At 43.0% G+C, this 23,046-nt stretch overlaps 1 protein-coding gene across 9 annotated transcripts in view; it reads left to right on the top strand.

Annotated features, from left to right (window-relative positions):
• Positions 1 to 23,046, top strand: part of PCDH9 (protocadherin 9) — a 753,026-nt gene that overhangs the window by 481,756 nt on the left and 248,224 nt on the right. For 5 of the 9 annotated variants that reach the window (XM_053384695.1, XM_053384698.1, XM_053384697.1 and 2 more), the window contains one exon: positions 16,229 to 16,430. In XM_053384695.1, the coding sequence (XP_053240670.1) occupies positions 16,229 to 16,430 (202 nt within the window). The remainder of the gene's footprint in view (positions 1 to 16,228; positions 16,431 to 23,046) is intronic. The other 4 variants (XM_053384699.1, XM_053384702.1, XM_053384701.1 and 1 more) reach the window with 1 other exon arrangement.

The following is a 23,046-nucleotide window of genomic DNA, read 5'->3' on the forward strand; positions in this document are numbered from 1 at the left end:
GGCTTATTGAAACAGGAGAAGTGCAGAAGGACCCAGCACCTGTCATTCATACTTGATGTCTTTGCTGCAGGAAGCAGTGGTGTGATGCTCTTGTACCTGTGCACATGCAGTTGTGGTGTATGAAGCCAGTCTTAGAGAAGAAGAAATGTGATGGCCTCAGTGAACAGTGTTCAGAGCAGAGTCCTCAAATTACTGATACCAAGAGGATGCTAGTTTTATTGCCATACAATCACTTCACTCACACAGAGACAGCAACCTTGTTGTAATCAAGTAAAGCCACATCATGCAGAGTAACTTTGTCTCTCATGCTGTTGATGCTTCAAAGTATTCTAAAGTATTTAAACGTTCTTGCTGCCTTTAAAATGGAAGCTGGTAAATGTGCAGTTGTGCACTTCTCTCTCTCTCCAATAGCAAAGTTAGACGTAGTTGTCTAAATCTTGATTATGCAGTTGAGGCAGGCAGTGTCTGTTTATGCTTCCTGTGCAGAAAAAGGAGTTCTCCTGTTGGGCTACTTCTGAAGCTGATTATGGATACCTGCTCCTTTTCATCATCAGTTATCAACCTGCCTACAGGCCCCATTGGAAAATTGCTAAGATTTTCATATCTGTGATCTGTCAAAGTCAAGGATCAAACCAGGAGTCTGACTGCATTTTCTGTGTACTTTGTCAGCCTGTGAAGTCTGAGATAAGATGACTTCTACAAACATTAAGTTCTATGATATATTCCATGGAGAGATAACACCTTAAATCCCAAAGTACTGCCATTTTTATTTGCTTCCATCGTTCAGCCTAAGACATGTTTCAGATCAGAAATCTTTGTGATATGAAAAATATTTGATTTCATCATATTGTAGTTAAGTTGGCGCAAATTTGCTTTAAAATGTTTTGGCATTCCTGCAGCCCAGTGCAGGCAAAATATAATATTGAAAGGTGGGAGGGGTGTGCGTTTGAGGGTTAGAGGGGGGGAGTATTGTTTCTTTATTAAAGAAACTACACACACCAATCAATTCTGAATCAATCAAAATTCACTTATATTGGGTAGGGTCAGACACAAAATTAATAGCAAGCAAGTATGGCTGGCAGGTCAAAGTCTAGCAGAAATCAGGTCCAAGGGAGGCCAGAGAATTGGAGAATAGCTGTGGAGGGAACAACCTGGTGGTCTCAGTCAGTAACATGTTGGAAGGCAGAGGATCTGGAACATTTTATGACACTGTGGCTCCAGTTTGTCCCTCTGGTGCCCCCTGATTCCCCAGCTCAGAAGGTTTCTAGCATGTTTTGTGAGAGTCTTCTTTCCTCTGTGGCAGCAAATTTAAAGAAGATCTCTTTGTTTAAGCCCTGATAGGACATTTTAAGACAGCACTTGAGGCCAGAGGGCAAATGCGGTCCTACAAGACTCTCTTCTTGAAACTTCCCCGCCCCCCCAACACACTCACTGACCCTGCTTTACACCCTGAGGGTGGTGGTTTGCCTTGCTACAATGTATCCTTGAATTCAGATAGTGCCTCTTTGCATGGCTAGATGTAAGGTAGAGATGTGGGTGTTTGCAGAAGCTGGCCTCCTGGGCAAAGATAACATTTGCAGATATTGCAGTGCCTCTGATCCCACCCACCAGACTGTTTTGCCCCTTAGATCATGAGTAGGCAAACTAAGGCCCAGGGGCCGGATCCGGCCCAATCACCTTCTAAATCCGGCCCGCAGGTGGTCCAGGAATCAGCATGTTTTTACATGAGTAGAATGTGTCCTTTTATTTAAAATGCATCTCTGGGCTATTTGTGGGACATAGGAATTTGTTCATTACCCTCCCCCCCAAAAATAGTCCGCTCCCCCCAAGGTCTGAGGGGCAGTGGTCTGGCCCCCTGCTGAAAAAGTTTGCTGACCCCTGCCTTAGATGGTTTTCCAGAAGGGAATGTGGCCCTTGAGCCAAAAAGGTTTCCCCATCCTTGCATTAGAACACGTTGACACCTGATGCCTTTCTGTTTGTTATCTATTTACCCGTGTGCCTTTCCATTTGTTTGTTTCTTTGCCTTCTCTCCAGTCTTCATTCAAATGTCTGTCATTGTAAGAGGTGTGGACTGGAGAGACGTCCTCTGCATGGGTGTGTGTTTCAGTGCATACCCTCCCAGTGCATGCACATGTGTGCTCAGACACATAGCCAGATCCCTATTAGTGAAGGAGGAGATGAAGTGTGGTTTCTGCCCTTACTGCAGTGACATTGGTTTGCAGCACTATATTCCCTCCCCCCAAATCATCATCATTATCACTCACACTTTACATTGTGGGTGCCCTTTGCGGGATCACGCATGGTGCTACAGTTCCCAGGGAGCTTACTGGCAAACAGGGTCTGACAGTGTTAATTTTTGGTAGTTCACGCCTAGCCTCAGTAATCAAGTTTCTTCCTGGGAGGTGGGGCCAGCCCCATTTATAAATAGGGGGTGGAGCCGACAACAGCCAGGCAGTCAACTCTGGAGATTCACCCTCCCTCCTCTCCCTTTGTTTAATGTTTCTTGTTTGCAGGTTAACTTTTTCTTCCTGTTTAGTAGGCACTGCTATGGTCTTTGACTGGTTGCTATCGAAGGACCGGGAATAAATTTTCCTGCGTTGGCAGGTTTTGTCTTCCCCGTAGCAATTCGTCACAACTTTGACGGCTATGGCCTTGGGTGGAATCCTTTAGTCTTTTCTTCCCTATATGGGGGCGTGGGCATGAAGTAGTGACTCACACCCCCCCCCCGCGGTGGCGATTCCAGGGTCCCTTTAGGGGTTATATATATGGGTGTCACTGGCCATATGCTGAAAGGTCATCAGTGAACTACCCTGCGTGGGGGGATATGGGCTTGGCTGCCTGCTACATGTACATCTCGCAGAGCACCCCCATATCCCATTTACCCTGATGAGCCCCAGTTCCCCCCAGCTGGGGGGCTGGGAGGGATACATGCCCAGGGCCTAAGCCAAGGTCTTCCTACATTTGGAAGTTTAATAAAGTTGTGGCCTAATTTTAATTCCATATAACATTGTCAGAGTCTTTATTCCTTCCTTATGATCCCTGGGGGCTGGGGCTGTCGCTGCCTGGTCACGCAATAATGATAGTAATAATAGAATAGTTGCAATTAATCCCTAAATGAAAAGTAAAGGGGACACCATTGGGATAGGATATAAACTTGCTCTCTGCACCAGCAATCCCTGGGATAAACTCAATAATCCAAATGAAGATCAAAATGTATCCCATCTGTTTCTTGGTACAATGGGATGGAAAATTGAGAACTGGCTTTTATATAAACCCTATTCAGGCATGAGCAGGTGATGGGGGATAAGGTCCTCCCATAAGGGGCTAAGCCCATCCCCACCCACAAGTTGGAGACTCCCCGTATGATTTCGAACCTACATTTCTGAGGATTATTTGTTGTTCCTGCGACACAAGGAATGGAGCTTAGCACACAGATCTTTGCTTTTCTTGCTCACAAATAGCATTCGCACACAGGCAGCATTCCCAAATAGAGCTGCAGACTGTTCTTCAATCCGTGTCCAACCCTGTCTCCTTGGCAGTGAATCCTGCAACTTGGGTCCCACAGCAGAAAAAGCCATGCTCCTTGAGAGCAGCAATAAGGCAGAGCCCCATGGATGGCTTGAATGATCTGTGGAGTTTATCTAAAAATAATACTTTTTTCAACTGGAACACACCGGAACTCAGTTCCAGCACCTCTCAGGTGGGCACCATTGCTATTATGAGAGAACGAGGGAGGTGTTCATGGTGAATTCTGGCACCTCTCCGTCTAGAGAAATAGCATTAACTGTATCTAAATAGATGCATCTTCTGTTTAGGTGCACATTGTATGCCCCTTGAAGCCAACAAACCAATTTAAATGATGCTTTTGAAATCGCTGGTTTCAATACTAGAGTCAATAGTTTGAGGTAGTTTGGAGTAATGGACTTAAAATATTTGAATTAAGCACTGGGATAAGTCATATGTAGCACATGATGTACTAAGTTAGCCATATTATCTTTGACAATCCATGTCCACTTTCTGCTTTTCAGCACAGGCTCAATTTATCTAAGCTGACAGCTGTGGTGTCTGTGGCTTTAGTAGATGTATGGCTGCCTTCTAGAATCCTAGCATGTTACAAAAGCTTATCCTCAAAGGGCAATCCTGATGCTGCTGCTACTTTTTTGTGCTCTCAGGAGAAGGCATGACTGATGACTCAGAATTAATTGTAACCCAGCGAGGTGTCAGTGACAGATATCCATTACACGCGCTAGTACTTGTGTGCAGGAGGCAATTTTCTAATGTGCTATTCCCCCTCCAGCAGCCCTCTATTGAGACTCTGCTTTTAAAAAAGCACACCCTTTTGCACAGGAATGTGTGTGCGCCTCTTATAATATTGTTAAATGTATGCTTAATTAAGGGCTGTGCATAGGAATTTGTACTTGTGTGATTGCTCTTTCTGCATTCTTGCTGCCCCTTGTTCCCCATATGTTCATCTGTTTATTAGACTCTTATTATATAAGTAATCTTGTACAACAAAGTCTTGCAGTAAAGTGAGGAGACTGAAGATGCAACAAACAAAAAGGGAGATTTTAGCCTAAAGAATGTAGCATATAAAGAGTGAAGATATTGCCAGGGAAATATGAGAAGATAAAGTCAATCCCTCCACCATTCTTATTCTCATTCTTATGATAAGATAAACAAAATCAGAAACACCCAAATGAACATATGCACTTCATAAAATCCATCAGCTGTTTCTTCAAGATGCACCCCCCAAGTATCAGTCCCAATAACATTATTGTTAACCTTAAAGTTAACAATTTTGTTCTAAACATCTTGTTTAGACTCTTCCCCCACTTCAGCATTATGGGGTTTTGTGGGTATGTATACACACACATAAATATTCACCCACATTGGCAAATTATTTGATAGTTAAGCAATTTACAAAAGAATTTTAAGCATGCCTTCTCAGAAAGTCCAATTGAATTCAGTATGGGCTTACTTCCAGGTAAATGGGGTTATAAACAACAGGTTTCTTATTTGTTTCATTACGACTGAAATAATAGTTTTTAACTCTTTCCCTTCATAGTGTGTTTCAGGTAAAATATAGTCATAAAACAGGAGAGTTAGGTATCAGACTTTCCTCAAACCTTCATTGGAATTGTTTTTACACTATTATAGTGCTGACCAGAATGTCATAGAGATGTTTATTTGAATCGGATTACCTAGTTTTGAGTTGCAAAGCAACCTCAGGCAGCAAACAGGTGGGAATTGGTGCAAGGTTGGCTCACTTAGTGCATGTTTAGTGTATAAATGGACAGAAGATGGGAGCAGGGCAGGGGAGAAACTGCCTGATGAGGAACAATTTGGGATAACCCTTTTCACAAGGCCCTGGGTTCCTTGGATGAACTACAGGCTATCAATGTGTACAGCATACCGTATTTGGATATTCAACCATGCCACATACCTTATCTCTGTAATTCTTGCAATTCTCACCTGGAAGGTGAGCCTCTGTTACTGCAGGTTGGGAGATGAAGCTAATGGAATATGGCTCGCTTATGGTCTCCTGGTGAATTTTTGGCTGAAGCATGATTTTAACCAACAGCTTCTGGCTCACTGCTCATCCTCTATGTACAGTGCTATACATGTCTACTCAGAAGTAAGGCCCGCTGGGTTCAAGTGAGACTTGCTGCCAGGTCACTGGGTTTAGGATTGCAGCCTTAGCACTATGTTACACTATCTATTAGTGTATCTCAAAGGGTTTGGAACTAGTAAAATGCTGCAGGGTTTACTAAAGCTCTTCTTATGAAACCTATGCAGTCAAACAGTTTTGTTTGGCAATTAGTTCATTTTTTAAAAAAGAAGTGACATGCAGTACTATGTGGGCTAGCTCTGGTCTTGCTTTGTTAAGCTAGTCTGCTTCAAAAGTTTCAAATGCTTTAAAAAAAAATACCCAACAAAAAAACCCACAACTCTCTTTAAGTGAACAATTTTGTAAGTCAAGTGTTTGAAACCTGAGGTTAATCATAATGTACAGGGAGGGCCACGTCCCATTAGATAAAAGCTTGCTACTTTTACACAAGGGCCGTGGCCTCCTAGATTGCCAAGGTCATACGCTGTGCTAAAGAAAGCTAACAGAATGGAATACTAAAGGGATTTTCACTGGCTCTTAAAAAAAAGAATCCCTTAAAGATCAATTGGAAGGTTCCTACCTTCTTATCCCCACATGAACTTTAATCTCAGCTTGTGTGAGTGACACTAAGCAAAGCATAAATGCAGCCTGTTTTCCAAGTGAATAATTATTTGAAGGGATGCTCTATCAAGCCCCATTCCTGACATGAGACCGCAGAAGACCTCCGTGTATCTCCTGCATACAAAAGCCGCTTCCAAACATTCTGTCACATTTTCAAGGGGCAGCAAAACACAACTCAGGATGGGGCTGTGTAGGCAGGAGGTGGCTTTATGCCTACCCTGGTCACTCCTGAATGCTGCCGCATCCTGCTTAAGTTTCTCCCCCCCACACACATAAGTGGATGCTGTCACATTCTTATTGGAAAACAGAAAGCACAGCCCTTGGACAGGGGAGGGGAGAGAAAGACAGGGGGTGAAAGCAGAGTAGCATTGGGGAAAGGGAGTGTTAGGATTGTCCTACTCTCGTGTAGGACCTTGGCAGAGACACATGCCCAACTGGCAGGTTCTCTTCCTCCTGGTCTGTCGTTCAGGAGCTTCAAAAACTTTCTTCAACCCGAACATCACAGCGACTGATACCAAAAGGCATTAGCACGCTTAGGGATCTGCAGAGTATTCGCAGTTTGTGTAACAGAACTCAGTAGCACAGCATTTTGGCTAATCTACTTTTATTTACATATAGTACACACGTATAGTACATTCTGACTTAGCTCCTTCCTCTTTCTCATCAGACAGCAAAGAAAGAAAAAACAAAGGACAATAGTCCCACTTCATGGAACGCAGTAACAGAAAACATCCTGTCTCCGTCACTTCCCACACTGTGGAATGAAAACATACACCGTCGTGATAGACAACAATCTCATGACTGCAAACACAGAGCAGGAATCTTAACAGGGAGGAGAAGGCCTGGCAAGGCAGAGTGAGGGGCTTGCCTTAGGAAGCTGATTTTGGGTATCATGAAGCAGCACTAAAACCTTAAGCAGCAGTAGTAAATGTAGACACATTTACTGTCAGAGTGACAGGAACGTCTGGGATTTTCTGTCTCAGATGCTGATCTGGTCTTGGGTGCTGTGTATCTTGACTTGGGAGTGGGTGGGTGCAGGAGGAATGGCGCAATGGCTATGTTTTCAGCTGTCCCAGTTCAGTTTTCAGAGGGCCTTTTGGCAAGAAAACCTCCATGCTCCCCTCCCTCCATGAATCCACCTCCTGACCACCATTATCACTGGCTGATCTTGTTCCTCCTCCTCTTCTTCATCAACACTGCTGTCACCTGCCAGGCACGGAACCTGTGAGCATCCGTGAGCAGCGGCATCTCCTGTCCCTCCTTCTCACGACTCTTGCTATTTGAACCATAGCAAGAGGCAGGTGAAGAAGCATGCAATGGAGGAACAGGTCCAGGGGCTTCCGTGCTGAGGTGTGGACCCTTGACAGCTGTCCCACCATGCCAACCCTTGCCGTTGGCCCTGTAGGCCAGTCATAAATTGGCCTGGGGGATATTGGAGAGAATGGCGAAAGAACAAGCCAGGCGTTGAGAGGAGGAAGCCAGAATGAAATGGCAACAGAGGGAGGAGGAGAAAGAGAGTAAAGGAAATATTTCCAGTGAGGGGATGTAGAATAACATAGGTAAGTGGAAAAGGCTGAAGTCCTCCCTCTCCTCCCTCCTGCTTAGGCAATTTCATGGACCTTTCTCTAGTATTTAATATAATTAGCAAACTCCCATTGGCAGGATTTGTAATTTTGCACTGTGACTAATTAAATCGCTATGACCACAATTTGTATTGATAAATATGACTCTCATTACAAATAATGCTACTTTCTACATTTTCTCCATATTGTGACATTTAGAGGCACATAATAAGTTGTTTATAAAACAACATCCAGATTATGAATGTCCCACAGATGGCAAGAAGCAATGGTTGCTCTGAATCTTATCCTCTTGACCTATAAAGACTATTCACTATGGGAAAAATGAATCCCATTTCTTAAAAAAAATAAGTTTCATTTTAGTATCCAACCATACCAGAAAAGCTTATTTTTAACTGACCAGTTAAGTCAAATTATTAGCACAGTTGCTATGGGGGTTTATTTGGCACTGGTGCCCTCGTTATGAAATGCCCTTTCCAAAGAAGCTTGCCTTCTGCCTGTGTGAGGACCTTTTTGTTTTCCCAGGCATTTAAAATGCTTAAGCTATTTTTGATATTTTATCTATGGCTTATTGGTGGTGCCTTTATCTCTTCTATTTTTTATTGTGTCTATCTCTGCACCTATATGTATTTGCGTTTGCTTGCTTTTTAAAAAAAGACTTTTGTATTATACACTACCCAGAGGACTTACAGTAAGTTACAAATTCATATATGAGCTGTTGTTGGCTATCAGTAGACATGGAAGGCTCTGTGGAATTTAAATGGGTATCAGTTGTAGCTTTGAGACTTTCCGCTGGGAAATTCCTGGACTGTTTTAATAAGCAGTTGATTGTGAAAGGATGATCGAACCTGAGGTGGAGGTAGGGCACAGTCCAGCCGAAGGGAAGGGTGTTTAATCCCACTGACTCCTTAAGCATATTCCTTAATTCTTTCTCGCTAAAACTGGTGGGACTTAAAAGTCATTAACTTAAGCTGTGCTGTGCTTCAAGTGCCTCACTCCAACAAGGTCAATGCAATAGAAGTATCACTGTTAGCCAGTGACATTTCGCTGCTTGAAGTGGAGTCTAAGTGGTGCTTTCCCTACAGGGCAAATACTATTGAGACATCAGTTCCTGTCTACATCTGTCCCTCTTCATGCTGTCACCTAAATCAAGCTGTAGGGCTATCCTGTGAAGTATTGTTTGTAAGACTACTTACAGAGCCCCAGCTTCACCGAGCAGGCTTCCCCTGGCTGTTCTCCTGCTAGTGGTAAAGGTAAAGGGACCCCTGACCATTAGGTCCAGTCATGGACGACTCTGGGGTTGCGGCACTCATCTCTCTTTACTGGCCGAGGGAGCCGGCGTACAGCTTCCGGGTCATGTGGCCAGCATGACTAAGCCACTTCTGGTGAACCAGAGCAGTGCACGGAAACGCCGTTTACCTTCCCACTGAAGCAGTACCTATTTATCTACTTGCACTTTGACGTGCTTTCGAACTGCTAGGTGGGCAGGAGCAGGGACCGAGCAACGGGAGCTCACCCCATCACGGGGATTCGAACCGCCAACCTTCTGATGGCAAGTCCTAGGCTCAGTGGTTTAACCCGCAGCACCACCCGTGTCCCTCCTGCTAGTGGCAACCAGTGCTAAACCCCCAAATGTGGGTGTTTTAAGGAAAACCAAAGCATTCTGAGAATGTCCTATTCATCCAAGTGTCATGGGCCAGGAATTGGCTTTACCTGCTGAGCAGCAACCTGAAGGAACAGAAGGCAGAGTGACTCCACCTGTTGCGGATCAGCCTTCTTGCTTCTAACCTCAGTCAGTGGCTAGAAACAACATTTGTTCTTCCTGGCCAGACCTTGCTGCTTCTTGCTCTTCTTGACCTTGGGCTCTCGGCTTGCTTGACCCCTGGACCATCTGACTACATGAACCTAGATACTCCTGACCTTAGGACTCGACTGAACCTTGCATATGGACTCTGCCTCCAGGCAAGGACCCCGCTGAGCCGTGGCTGGTTGGATGGCTTCTCCCTCCACTGAGCTCTGCTGTGGCTGGGCAGCACAGGACTATGACACCAAATTACTTCTGCATACTACCACTCTGTGACAGACATTGCACTATGTCACTATGTGCCGTAGACCAAGCTAAGTCATTCTATTGTTAGGATGCCCCATGGGTTGTTTGTGCATGTATGAAGGTATGTGCATGCAGAGGTGAATTAGCTTGCCTGGTTTGAAGATCATGGAACTCATACTCTGGGAGAGAGTGAAACCTATATAAAATGGGACGATCCTAAGTTATACCTGGTTTGGTCCTAAGGTATTAAATTTGAGGGATAACATTGTAGTATAGACCAAAATGCAGTTCCTAACAGCTGGTGGCTGAACCTCCATCTTCAGGGATTCAGGTGTGTGAGAGATGCAGGATGGCGGGGGCTGCAATAAATAGTTCCTCCCACTATGTGTAATTTGGTGGACATTTTTCAGCAAATATGAATATGTGCATGTTATTGTAATGGCTTCTTATAACATTCATGAATCCTTAAATAAAAACCCAAAACAATTAGGGTACCTCAAGCATCAGAGGTAGGGAATGAAATTTCTCAGGTACCAGAGGACATGAACCAAATTTCCAGCTATGCTGCATTGTGGGTAATAGGAACAGGATCCCATTGAATTATGTTTTATCAAAAGTTATCAGTTATGTTAGACTCCTTCAAAATAATCAGCCAGTTAGCTCAAACAACTCTCACACGAATGAAAGAATGAAAACCAGGGTGTTCTATTGCATCCTCACTTTTTCTTCATATGGCACAAGTGGTCAGGATCTTACCCATCACTACCTAATGCTAATTTAACCTAAGCATAAGACTGGAATTGATTTCCTAAGCTTCAGACACATTAATTCTTGTTTTAAAAGGCTAAAATGAGGAAATTATTAGCATTAGCTGGCTCCCAGTTGAGTAAGATAAAGGAAGGCGTTAGATTAGATTAAATTGTACCACTTTATTTGCTTGTTAAAGGGAAATTTATTTCACTTTGCAGTTGAGACAAGTGTAGATAGATACTGGGTGTTTTATTAAGGAAGAAAAAAGATGATTTCCTGCTAATTGAAGAGCTGGAATAAAATATAAAATATTACTCTCCCTGTCAGTAGTTGAAGTGTCACCTTTCGACTGGGAATTGTAACAGTTCAGAGAAGTTTGATGCAAAGAACAAAACTTTTCTCTCTCACACACACAGACAGAAAATGATATCCATTGTTTCTTAATTGTTTAATGGATACCTTTCTCGACTATTGTGGTTTGTGAATGAAACTCAAAGTTTTAATGCTTTATTGTTCATGACTACTTTTGTTATGCAGTAGTTATGGATTTTTCATGTTGTAAGCTGCCTTGAGCATGGTTTGAACTGTGGAAAGGCAGCATACAAATAAAATTATGTATGTAAGGAGACAAGTAGATGCTTGGCTAAAATGCCAGAAGTGGCCTCATGCAGGCAGCCCCATGGTCAGGTCAAGCTGCATAAGAATATAAAATCCCACCTCCCAATGTCCTTTCTTCCTAATAGGATACACCCCCCCCCCGATACAGTGCAGAACTAGCGGGTCACTGTTTAAGTGAATGTATCAGAGTGGGGGGGAGGTTAGAAAATATTAAAATAAGTTGCATAGGTAAGCACCCCAAGGCATCTGTGTTGGCGAAAGGCTTCTTTCTAGACCAGACCCTTGGGGGGTATTTGGCTCAGGAGAATATGGAAATGTAAACCTTTGAGGTCCAACCTCACCTTCTCTGGGTTTATTGCTTTAAGTGTGTATGTAAGTGTGTGTGTGTGTGTGTGTGTGTGTGTGTGTGTGTGTGTGACTTAGTCTGGCATCTATCTGTGTGTGAATTGTAGGGAGCCAGGAATTCTAAGGTCTCTGGGGTTCTGAGCCAGGGTGGAATCACTAGGAAATGGCACAGATGGTGGATTATATCTCATCCCAGGTCAATAGTTACCAACATTGAGGGTATAGCAAATAGACATCATTTCCTATGGTGTACACATACATTTTTGTTCTGCTGACACTATAATCTCCAACCCAACAAGCTTTATGTGATTACGTACAGCAACAAACACAGGTTTACCCATGGGTGCTTAGTTAGGAATCTGCAGCCAAACACTCTGACCTCTACATATTTATGTTTGCAAATGTGTGTTTGTCGCAGGCCCACATCATATCTCTAGTTGCAATCTAAAAAATATACAAGATGTGAAGTGATATGAGATATTGGCACATACAAAACTTCATGACCCCTCTTTTTGGGGGGAAATGGTATGTGAAACTTTTTATAAATTAGAAAGGTTTACATAGAAACCACAATGCTTTCTTCATACAGTCCTAACTTTTTCGAACAATAACACTCAAACTAACAATTGCTTGTCTCCCTCCAGTCTGAGAGTGGATTTTGGTTTGATCTGCCACTTTTCGTGATTCCAAGTATAGTGAAGAAGATTGCATAGACAATTTGTAAGAAGAGAGAGAGAGAGAGAGAGAGAGAGAGAGAGAGAGAGAGAGAGATTTTATTAATTCTGTGTTGCAACCAATAAGTGTGACATAACTTGAAGAAGATAAGTTAAGGAGCATCCTTTTAAATATTCACAATAGCTAATAACAAAAACCAGTCTTTTCATGAAATCTAATATGCTCTGACAAGTAGAGCATAATAACTCCCTATTCAAACAATGTTAGCAATATTTTCCAAGAAAAGAGCACACATATACACTATACTACATTAAAAAATGTGCATTTAGACATTTAAGGGAGAAATCCTACTTGTAAACATTTAAGAGAGCAATCTAGCGCACAAGAAGCTGGTGTAAAGGAAGCCCAGCATAAGGTAATCTGGTGAAATGTACACCAGATACAGACTCAATCCAGGAGCAGGCCAATGATGCTTGAAGTGACCTAACTCTAGCAGATGGAAAACATGCTTTTAAAATAACGTTGGGGGGCTTTTTCACACTTCTGCTTGTCCCATGCCTAGAAATTACAGGTATGGTCCGTTTCCCACTGCTTCTTTCCCAGGGAAAGCCTGGAAAACCCCCAAATTGCTGTTTGCTCCAACTGAACTCTGAAGAGTAGTCTTTGCCTGCTGTAAGCAGCAGGTCAAGAGGAGGTGTGGAGAAGCCTGGAGTGATATCACCCCTTTTGCCATCTTAATTTATGTCAGGTTTCCAGGTCACAAGACTTGGCTGAACAGGATTAGGATCCAGCCTATGTCCTCACCCCATACATGTCTGCTGAGAATTAAGCCCAACTGAGTTCCATTAGGTTTACTCATGAGTAAGAAGGTATAGAATTGTTGATCAAATTTCTTTATCTGCCTGATCTCAACGGCGCATAATCTATAATTATGTTCTTACTTTATCCCTTTTTCCTCAGCCCAATGCAAATAAAAAGTGACTTACATGGCTTCTGGGAGATGCTTGGACTCTGACTTTGGCGAATCTCCAGAAGAAGGATAATCTATTATTCAAGTCCAGCCAAAAAAACACATTTCTGATTTGTCCAATAGATAGCAAAATAAAGGAGCATTTATTTATTTATTGTTATAGCTGTTTTTAATGTACGCAATGCACTTTCACATACATAATCCCAGTTAATCCTTACCATTGTTCCTGTAAGGTTAGTTAGTATTCTTATCGCCATAGTGCAGATGTGATAAGGCTAGGTTCCTACGTTAGGTGAGATTTGAACCAGGGTGCTCCAAGTTCATGGCTCGCACTCTGACATGTGATGCTGTGTTTACCACATTTCTAATAGAAAAGCAAGGAAAGAGACTTAAAGGGATTGAGAGCCATTAAGCACGTCGTCTTATTTCATAAACTCTGTCCAGTCCGACAATGAACACAATCTTCGTGCAAAGTGCAGGACTGTGGGCTGGGCTGGTTTGTGGTGTGTGGGCAAATGGCTAAAGGTTCCCCATATCCCACGCCAGAGTCTCAGTCTAGACTGGAGACCTGCGCTGTTTCTGAAAGAAAAATAAAACACTCAAGAGCAAACAACACAGTTAATGTCACATGTCATCTGGCCCTTGGTTCAGCAGGTAGACTAAAAATATTGTCCTGCATACACATGGAATATAAAGTTGGTATTTTTTTTAAAAAAGGAAAGGGCAGGGAAAGCATCTTAACAGAGATATCCAACACACACACACACCAATCCAATCCACCATGTTGGAATGGGTTTACATGGCCAACTCTGCCCTGGCCAACTCTTGCCAGCCTCTGCAACCAGAAGCCCTGCTGGTGAGGGGCAACCAAACATGTCTGCCCAAATGGTGGATAGGCAGAAGGTACGGCCAGTATTAGGCTGGGGGAACACCCCAAATGGGCATTTGGGGTGCTAACAGTGGCACATAGTGGCACATGGCACAGTATCCATTGGATCCTGAGCTGTTGCCCTTGTCTGAGTCCTGGCACAGTGAATGGAACAACCACCCACCCCCAGTCACCTTCCACCCTGACTAGCATAAGTGGCAAGACAGTAGCTGTGGCAGTTTCCACACCAATCCATTAAGCCCTGCTAATGCTGACCAGGGGTTAGGATTGCAGCCTTCAGGAGTTGGGAAGCCAAAAAGTGACACAAGTCAGTGTTCATAATATGGATATTGCTTCTCTGTACAAAGAAAGTAAGCCAAAGCTTGCTGCGTTTGTGCTGTTTCTTTGCCCCTTGTGATAAGTAAGTTAAATTTGATGCCATATATGTAAGTTTTCCTGACTAAGACTGAAATCCTTGATATTAAGGCCCACTGGGAGTTTCTTTCTTTTTCTTTTTAAAGCTGCCTTTCTGAACTACTAGAATATATCCCAGCAATGACACAATTTATTCTACATATCCTTTAATCCTTCCCATAGTGCCTGGAAAAAACCCAAAACCTAATTTATTCTATGTAATGCTAGTAGAGAATAAGAGGAGCACTTTTATTTGGTTTTTCAAGTAATCTGATCTATCTTGCGTTATACATCGCAAAGTGGTTTACGTAGTTCTGTCTAGATAGATATCTCCTCTCCTCCAGCAGATTGCAGGCAAATTGTTGTTACATGTGTCTGTTGCTAAGAGTTTTTGAAATATTATGTATTGATGAAATGCTAACTACAAACTAATACTTCCTAGAAGCACATTTTCATGTTTAGATAACCCTTTTGCCTTGCCATGTCACATTTCATCTTGCTACCCTAAACTACTAACAATTTCAGAATTTTATTGTTGTTGTTTAAAAATAAGGATACACTAGCAAAGTTGTGAGATACGGTTCTCAAATAAGTTGCACAGGATTTGTGCCAGAAAGGCCTGGGCTAAATGTTCCCTCCTTCTGACCCATTCCTATCTGCCCAGGCCATTTCCTTTGGTAGAACATGCCATACAATTCAAGCTATCCCATGGTAAGAGGCTGGGAAGCTCACTACCAGATGACGTGCCACTGAAAGAATGTGGCCAAAAAAGCAGGAAGTTTTCCACAGGGGTGCCAGTTCCCATGATAAATCGGTATATAACCCAGACAGGTTTAGCTGGCAAGTAAAGTTGAATCGGGTTCAGATCCCGTACGCTCAAATCTGTCTCATGGGGAGTCAGTCCATTCACTTTTTTTGCAAAGCCCGGTCTCCATTGACTGGTAGTGACTCCCCAGGCTTTGTGGAAGGAGTCTTTCCACTACCAGGTGTTTTCTGGGGTCAAACAAGGTGCCTTTTGAATGAAAAGCATCTTCTTCTGTAAGGGAGAATTGGGATCCATGATGTAGGTTGTCTCCACCCAGGAAGTTAAAAAAAACTTTTGAGGGGCAAACCTGCCCCAGTTCCATTTCCTGCCTTCGCCACTGGTAGGAGGTTTCTTGGTTTCCCCCCATTTGTCTTTGTTTCCTGGATCCCCTTTACGCTCCCTAGCTGCCATCCGTAGCAGGTTTTCCTGGTCTGCCTCCCTCCCTCCCTCTCAGACATAGCTGTCAACTTTTCCCTTTTCTTGCAAGGAATCCTATTTGGAATAAGGGAATTTCCCTTTTCAAAAGGGAAACGTTGACAGCTATGCTCTTGGATCTGTTTTTCTAGGCTTCTTTTTCTGACCTGCAGCCCTTGGGAGGTCTCTGGGCTTCTAGACTTGGGAGGGGAGCCTATGGAAGGGCTCTGTTCTTTCCACACTGGCTGCATATGAGCAGGTACTGTCCAGCCAAGGGAGGAGAGAGGTACTGTCGAAACTGTTAAGACCAGGTGGAGTCAATAAGTGCAGTAAATAAGTGAAGTTGCCCATGACAACCTGCTTTCTTTTATTTCCTGGGTTGCAGCAAAGAGGTGATGGTTGGGGAGGGAGGGGGGAATGACAAAAAGACAATAAGATACATTTTAAAAGAGAGTTGCAGTAGGTAAAAGAAGAGCACTAATCCAGCGTGTCCTGTGCTCTTCTTTGTAGTCCCAGCGCCGTGTTACGTTTCACCTCCCCGATGGCTCCCAGGAAAGCTGCAGTGACAGTGGTCTAGGAGATCATGAGCCTGTGGGTAGTGGTACCCTGATCTCACACCCTCTCCCTCTGGTTCAGCCGCAGGACGAATTCTACGACCAGGCCTCACCGGACAAGAGGACCGAAGCGGACGGCAACTCCGATCCCAACTCTGGTGAGTTGCATTTTCAAGCCTTCCCTGCCCACCCATCCCGACATGGCTTTTTTGTTTTGCTTCTTCTATATAGGTAGGCCTGTATTGTATTGTTTTGTGTGTGCGTCCTCCGCATCTGTGGCGGCATATAAAATGGCACGGAGCATCAGGTGTAACGATGATGGCTTGCGCTTCTCAGCGAAATAGGTGAAGTCACTGCCAAACAAGCAGACATCCAGGAAAGGCAGAGGGAAAGCCGCAGCAACCGTATTTTCATTATTATTGTATTCAGACACAATTATTTTCTGTGGTGTGGTTACTGAAGATCCTTCCGCTAGCAATGGTAACACATGCATTTTCTCTCTTTTTAGATTTCCCCCACCCTATGAATATTACACGTGGTTCATAATATAAGAAGCAGACTAATTTTAAAGCAAATAGTTTTTCTGATTCCAATCAAAAGCTATGTACTTAGATTAGTAGTGTAAAAAATATAAGTATCTAAAGGGCAATCACTTTACAGTGGTGTTTCCTAAAGGCATTGACATTATTATTGTTACAATTAATTTGCTAATTGCCTTTTAAGACACCATATCCAGGTGATTTACATAAAGCAATTAAAACAATTAAAAATACAAAGACAACCAATAGATTTAAAACAAATGGACACTAGTGGAAAAGACCCATCTATCCAGCTGGGAAAGCCTGTTGTAACAAAAATGTCTTCAGCCATTTCCAGAAAGTGCAGTCTTGGATCTCGCCAGGACTGCTATTCCACAGAACAGGGGCAGCCACACTAAAAGCTCTGCTCTCAGTTACTGCAGAGCAGGCTTAGATACCTTTGGAACTTGCAGGAGAGACTCCAGCAGACTGTAGCTGGGTGTAGAAGGGATAAAGCGCTCTCTAAAGAAACCTAGTCTTGAGCTTTATAGGGACATGTATGTTAGTATCAGCACCTTGAGCTTGGCCTGGTAACATTGACCTTGATAATATAGAATTGCACATAGCCTGGAATGTGAAGAAATAAAAAATGCATGTACAAGAGCTCATATGTGTACTCACTATACTTTACTTATTTCCTACATGGCTTCACCTTTTCCTGCTGTTGCACTAGGGAAGAGTTTACTGAAGAGTTTACAAGTTTCTAAAGTAGCATGTTGTGTGGCATGGGGGTGGGGCTACTGTTGTAAGAAGCTGCTTCTTTACTGCAGACATAAAAGCTCCAAAGCTCTTTGATGTTATAGATTTGGCTATCGATTTCAAATGCTCTGGCAGACGTGGAGGTCTGGTTCCTGAGAACAATTGTGGTTTTTGAAACTGTGAAATAATGCACCTAGACACATGGTGAGCATATGGAGAATTAGGATCAATAAGGTGAAAACCTAAGTCTGCAGTCCTAAGCAGACTTACTAAGGAGTAACTGTTGTTCTACTCAGTGGGATTTACATATGATAAACATGTTAATATCCTGCTCTTGAATTCTTGTAGTGTTGTTAAATGGCTTGATAAGACAATTGCTCCTGCAGAATTAGGGCTGGATTTACCTTAGGTTTGATGGGGCCCTTTATACGTCCAGCTGTCCTTTGTCAACAACAAATTGTCGCTGTTTTTTGTGTTGAATATATGGTATATGCAGGGCCCATTAATTACACCATAGGAACCTACACAACACAAAACACTGTTGCTGTATGTAGGTTTTATTTTATTTTATTTGTTTTGTATCTTATATTTTGGAAATGTACAGCCACTTTTTTTCCTTTAGTTTTTTGGGGGGGCCCAAGAGAGTGAGGCCCTAAGCTATAGCTTGCTTAGCTTATACGTAAATCTGGCACTGTGCAGAATGTGGTCCAGAGTGGGGGACATCCTCAGGATGTTGTCAGACTACAATTCCCAACCTCCCTGTCCACTGGGGCTTATAGGAGCCAGGGTCCAAGCTGGAGGGGCATAGGTTCCCCACACTTTGCATGGACAGGCAATGGAGTCCCCCCAACCCCAGGCAACCCCCGAGTGGAATAATGACTCAAGACAACATGCTATGGGGTTAAAATTGGCCACAACTTTATTAAGTTTCAGATGTAGGGAGAACTTGGCTCAGGTATTGGGCGTTTATTCTTCCCCGTCCCCAGCCGGGGATCTGGGAGACTTCAGGAGTATCCAGAATGTTGGGCTGGGCTGGCTCTGGAGAACATATGTTCAAGCAGAGAGCCTGCCTGCCCCCCGTTTTGCCACCTTTGGAGGGGAGAGCAATGACAACCTCTCAGCGTATGGCCAATGCCTTCCCTCAAGACCCCTTTAACGGGGAACCCTGGGATCACAACCGCAAGGGGGGCATGGGTCACCGCTCCATTTAGGAAGATAGACTAAAGGATTCCACCCAAGGCCTGAAACCGCCAAAGTTGTGATGTTTTGCTGCGGGAAAAGCAAAACCTGCCAATGCAGGAAAATTCCTTTCTGGCCCTTCAACAGCGACCCTGACGTAGCAGCACCTGCGTAGCTGTGGAGAAGAGGTTAACCTGCAAAAGAAGACTTAATTGAGGGAGGGGAGGGTGGGAGAAGCTCTGGAGCCGATTGCCACTTCGCAGGTAAGATTCACCTTCTGTTGTGTGGGCAGGATGGTCCCTCCCCTTACCTGGTTGATCCCCTGGCAACGCCTCCCCAGGCGGGATTGGGCGATTGGCTGAGGTAGGCGGAGACCTCCAGGTATCCAGCCTAGGGAGGATGAAGCCAGCCCAAACTACCATGAGTCACACTGGGATCCCGGGGGGCTGCACGCGACCACGCAAAAGGCACCCCCATTTGATGTGGGGAGCGGTCATTGTGCAAATTGGCACACGGTGTACAAAAAGGGGCAGCAGCCTTGTGCTAGCAGAAATAAAATACCTCTTCCCTGCGCCTACCCCCCAGATGCTTCAAGGAAGGGAAAGCTGTGGGTTTTGCAACTAAAATAAGAGGGCTTCCATTTCAGGTTGAGAGAGAAGAGGATAAGTTGGAGGAGGTACTGTATGATATGGCAAGAACACGTTAGGAAATCTAATGTCTAAACTAGGGTGGAACTCGAGGGGGTGTATAGTTATGAATATTTTACGTGTATTAATTACCAGAAAACAGCATAAATATTTAGAATTTTAAACATTATTTTTATCAAAAGATTGTATGTATACACACCATCGCTGCAGCAGACTCCAGAATGTCTCATTCATTCATTCATTCATTCATTCATTTTGGCCATATGTTTGCTTGGCCTCTGACCAGAGTGGTAAAAGCTGGATAATGGCCCACAAACAGTTTCTTTCTTTCTGAGTTACAATTCCACCCTTGGTCTAAACCACCTCTGGATGTTATTAGAATAATAACCCAAGAAAGTGGAAGCAACACTTTCTAAATGGTGGTAACCTTATTTAAATGCAAGTAATTAAATTGCCAGAATGTCAATAAAGTCTATGGATTCCCAGGCAAACCCTATTATCTCTTTAAGCAACTTAGATGGAACAATCCAGTATTTGTGTTTTTATGTACTAGAGGTGACGGTTTAAGCGACAAAAAGACAGTCTTGCAGCGATGTTACCTGTGTAGACTTTCCCTTTAGCCTTGATGGCACAGAGTTGAGTACTGGCTTTAACACTGTGTGACAAATCCAGAAATAAATTTGAGTCCTCAGCAAGGAATGGTCCCAATTGCTGTAGTCCTTTTCTGAAGATACTGCATGTGTGAGTACTTCTGCGTTAGAGAAAAAATTCCAAATGTGTCATGTAAAATGAATTAGAACATGTAATATTAATCACAAATGATGGACTCTTTGCTAATATAGTTTTGCTAAAAGACTAATCTGAACAGACAGATGCTTTTGACTCACATAAGGATTAGGGAATGGGAGACGTCTAGGCTTTAGGTGTGCTATCTTACTACACAGTGATATCTCAGAAGCAGTACCCACAGGGTGGGGAAGGGCACTATGATTTGTGGATTTTAATGTATATTTAATCTTTGTTGGAAGCCGCCCAGAATGGCTGGGGAAACCCAGCCAGATGGGCGGGGTACAAATTAATAATAATAATAATAATAATAATAATAATAATAATAATAATAATAATTCCTACCATGTTAGCCCTCTAATCTATGTTGACTTCACCATTTTTTCACAATCTGCCACTCAAACTATCTAGAGATTACAGATCACATATTTTGTATCAACACATCCATGATGCCTCAATAATTTCCATGCCACCATGTCCTTAAAATAAGATGAAAATTAGTGCAACTGTACTCACATTGGTGCTGATATCAGCACAGAAAAAAATGTATGCTGAGGAGCTGGAATAAATTTGAAATTCTGAAATTTCAAACAATTGAATGCAATGTGCTCTTGAAGCAGGACGAAAATTGAAGTTTCAGGAATATGCAAGAGGGAGATACTGATTTCATTCATTCATTCATTTATTTTTAAATAGCTGAAATTTGGTTCGTTCTTTTCAATTTCTGAAATGGCGTTAGCAAGTCCCCAGCTTGCTGTAAAGGTTCTCCACTCTGTCTTCAACTCATTTGTGTCAGGAAAGAGTTTCTTTCAGCTGACAAAATGGATTCTGGTCCACCAAAATGTATGTCTTTGTGTTGCCCTGATATGGTGATGTTGTTATCTGATGGTATAACCCCTCTGGAATATAATCCAAAGGTCAAAGACCTGCCCCCTTGCTCCCCCCCTTACTCTATTAAATGCTACTTATACATTTAAGTGGCATTTAACAAAGTACAATGGTTTGTTCTTCAATATATGGAACGATATTTTCATGCTGTGAACTGAGAAGCTTTAAACGGGAAAAGCTATCCAACTTCCACCCTGTTTCTTTTTGTTATTTTCCTGTGCGCTCATTTTTTTGTTTGTTATAGGCAAATTCTATTTCCCCCCTATCTAACAAGCAATCACTCTGCACATTTTCTGTGGCAGATGCTTCAAGGTTTATGTAGGTGTGAGTGTATGTTTTAAGTTGGTATGGAAAAAATTGTTTTCATTTCAGAAACAAAGAACAGGGGCATTACTTTTTATATAAATTTGTTTGTAGCTTTGCAAACATTAAATGTGCAGCCGAACTAGCCGTGCTGCCTGCCTTTTAAATGCCAATTCTGATACAATCTCACTTTCATGTATTGTGCTGCTGATGTTCTCCCTTGATTTGAGTGTTTTGCCCCATGGTGAGAACAATTTGGGCCATTTGTTTCCAGGTTCACATGAATCATTGGTTAATAGCTGCGTAGCATCTAGTAGTTGATGCCTCCTGATATTGGTATTTTGCTGCTGATACCAAGTTTAGTATTTAGGTTTCAAAAGCCTACTGTGTTCTAGAATGAGTTAAATGTTCTCCAGGCTTAATGAACCAGTGCGCCAGAGATACATTGTTATATTTTCCAAGTGTTGCCAGCCTGCAAAGAGACAAGAGAGTTATACAATTACCCTAGCCTAATGAAAAGGCATGCACAGTGAGAGAAAATTCATCCAGCTAATCTTAAAGCCAGCAATCATTCATGCTGGGTGAGAGTGCGAGAGAGATTTTCAGCATTAGCTTTATTATTCACACACCGCTATCCTGTTTATTAAGATACAGTTCATACTTACCTCAGTTTCTGGAATAATTACATATGACTGTACTCTTGTGATAACATCCTTGGTGGTAACTACTTGGCATCTGCTTTGACCATGCGTGGTACTTAATCCTAATGTGATTGATGTGCAGGGAATCCTGATGGGAGTATAATTTATGCAATTCATGACATGAACTCTGCCACTCTGCTAGAGCAGAACATCACAGGTGAGGTGGATGGTCCAAAGAGAGCCCCCAGATGCATATGATGTAGTGGTTAAGAGCGGTGGACTCATAATCTGGTGAACCGGGTTCGCGTCTCCGCTCCTCCACATGCAGCTGCTGGGTGACCTTGGGCCAGTCACACTTCTCTGAAGTCTCTCAGCCCCACTCACCTCACAGAGTGTTTGTTGTGGGGGAGGAAGGGAAAGGAGAAGGTTAGCCGCTTTGAGACTCCTTCGGGTAGTGATAAAGCGGGATATCAAATCCAAACTCTTCTCTTCTTTCGCTTAAAAGATCAAAGATCACAAAAACCAGGGCATCATACATACAGGCCTCCTGATGGCTGTACTTGAAAAGCTGTTGTTGTTTATATTTTTATTACTTAATTTGATTAATTTATGTGGTAGGGGGACAATGATTTGCCACACACACAGAGAGGGGGGGGATTGACATGGCACTCTTTCATCCCACTGAGTTTGCAGCTAGGTGGGTTGCCTTGAGACAGCTCTATGGTTGTGTGTTAGATGCTTTCATGCACTGCATCCCTTGACTTTGCCTCAACAGATGAAAACTGTTGAAAAGCTTAACCCTAACTTTGCAGTGGGCAATGATCACAAAAACAGCAGCAATTATCCTTTTATAAGTTGCTTGCAGTAAACACTGGAGTTTTTCTTTCTTTTGTGTTTTTTCATGCAGCTGTATATCCAAATATACAATATGGGGCAGAGGGGTGGTTGACTTCATTTCAGTTTAGGCCAGGCTCCATTTAGCCTCTGATCCATTCACCATCATAATCACAGCATAAACTATTTGCTAACGAGCTTGATTTTTTTTATTTTTTG

This window comes from Podarcis raffonei, chromosome 4, assembly GCF_027172205.1.
Source record: "Podarcis raffonei isolate rPodRaf1 chromosome 4, rPodRaf1.pri, whole genome shotgun sequence".
In the NCBI taxonomy this organism is placed as follows: Eukaryota; Metazoa; Chordata; class Lepidosauria; order Squamata; family Lacertidae; genus Podarcis; species Podarcis raffonei.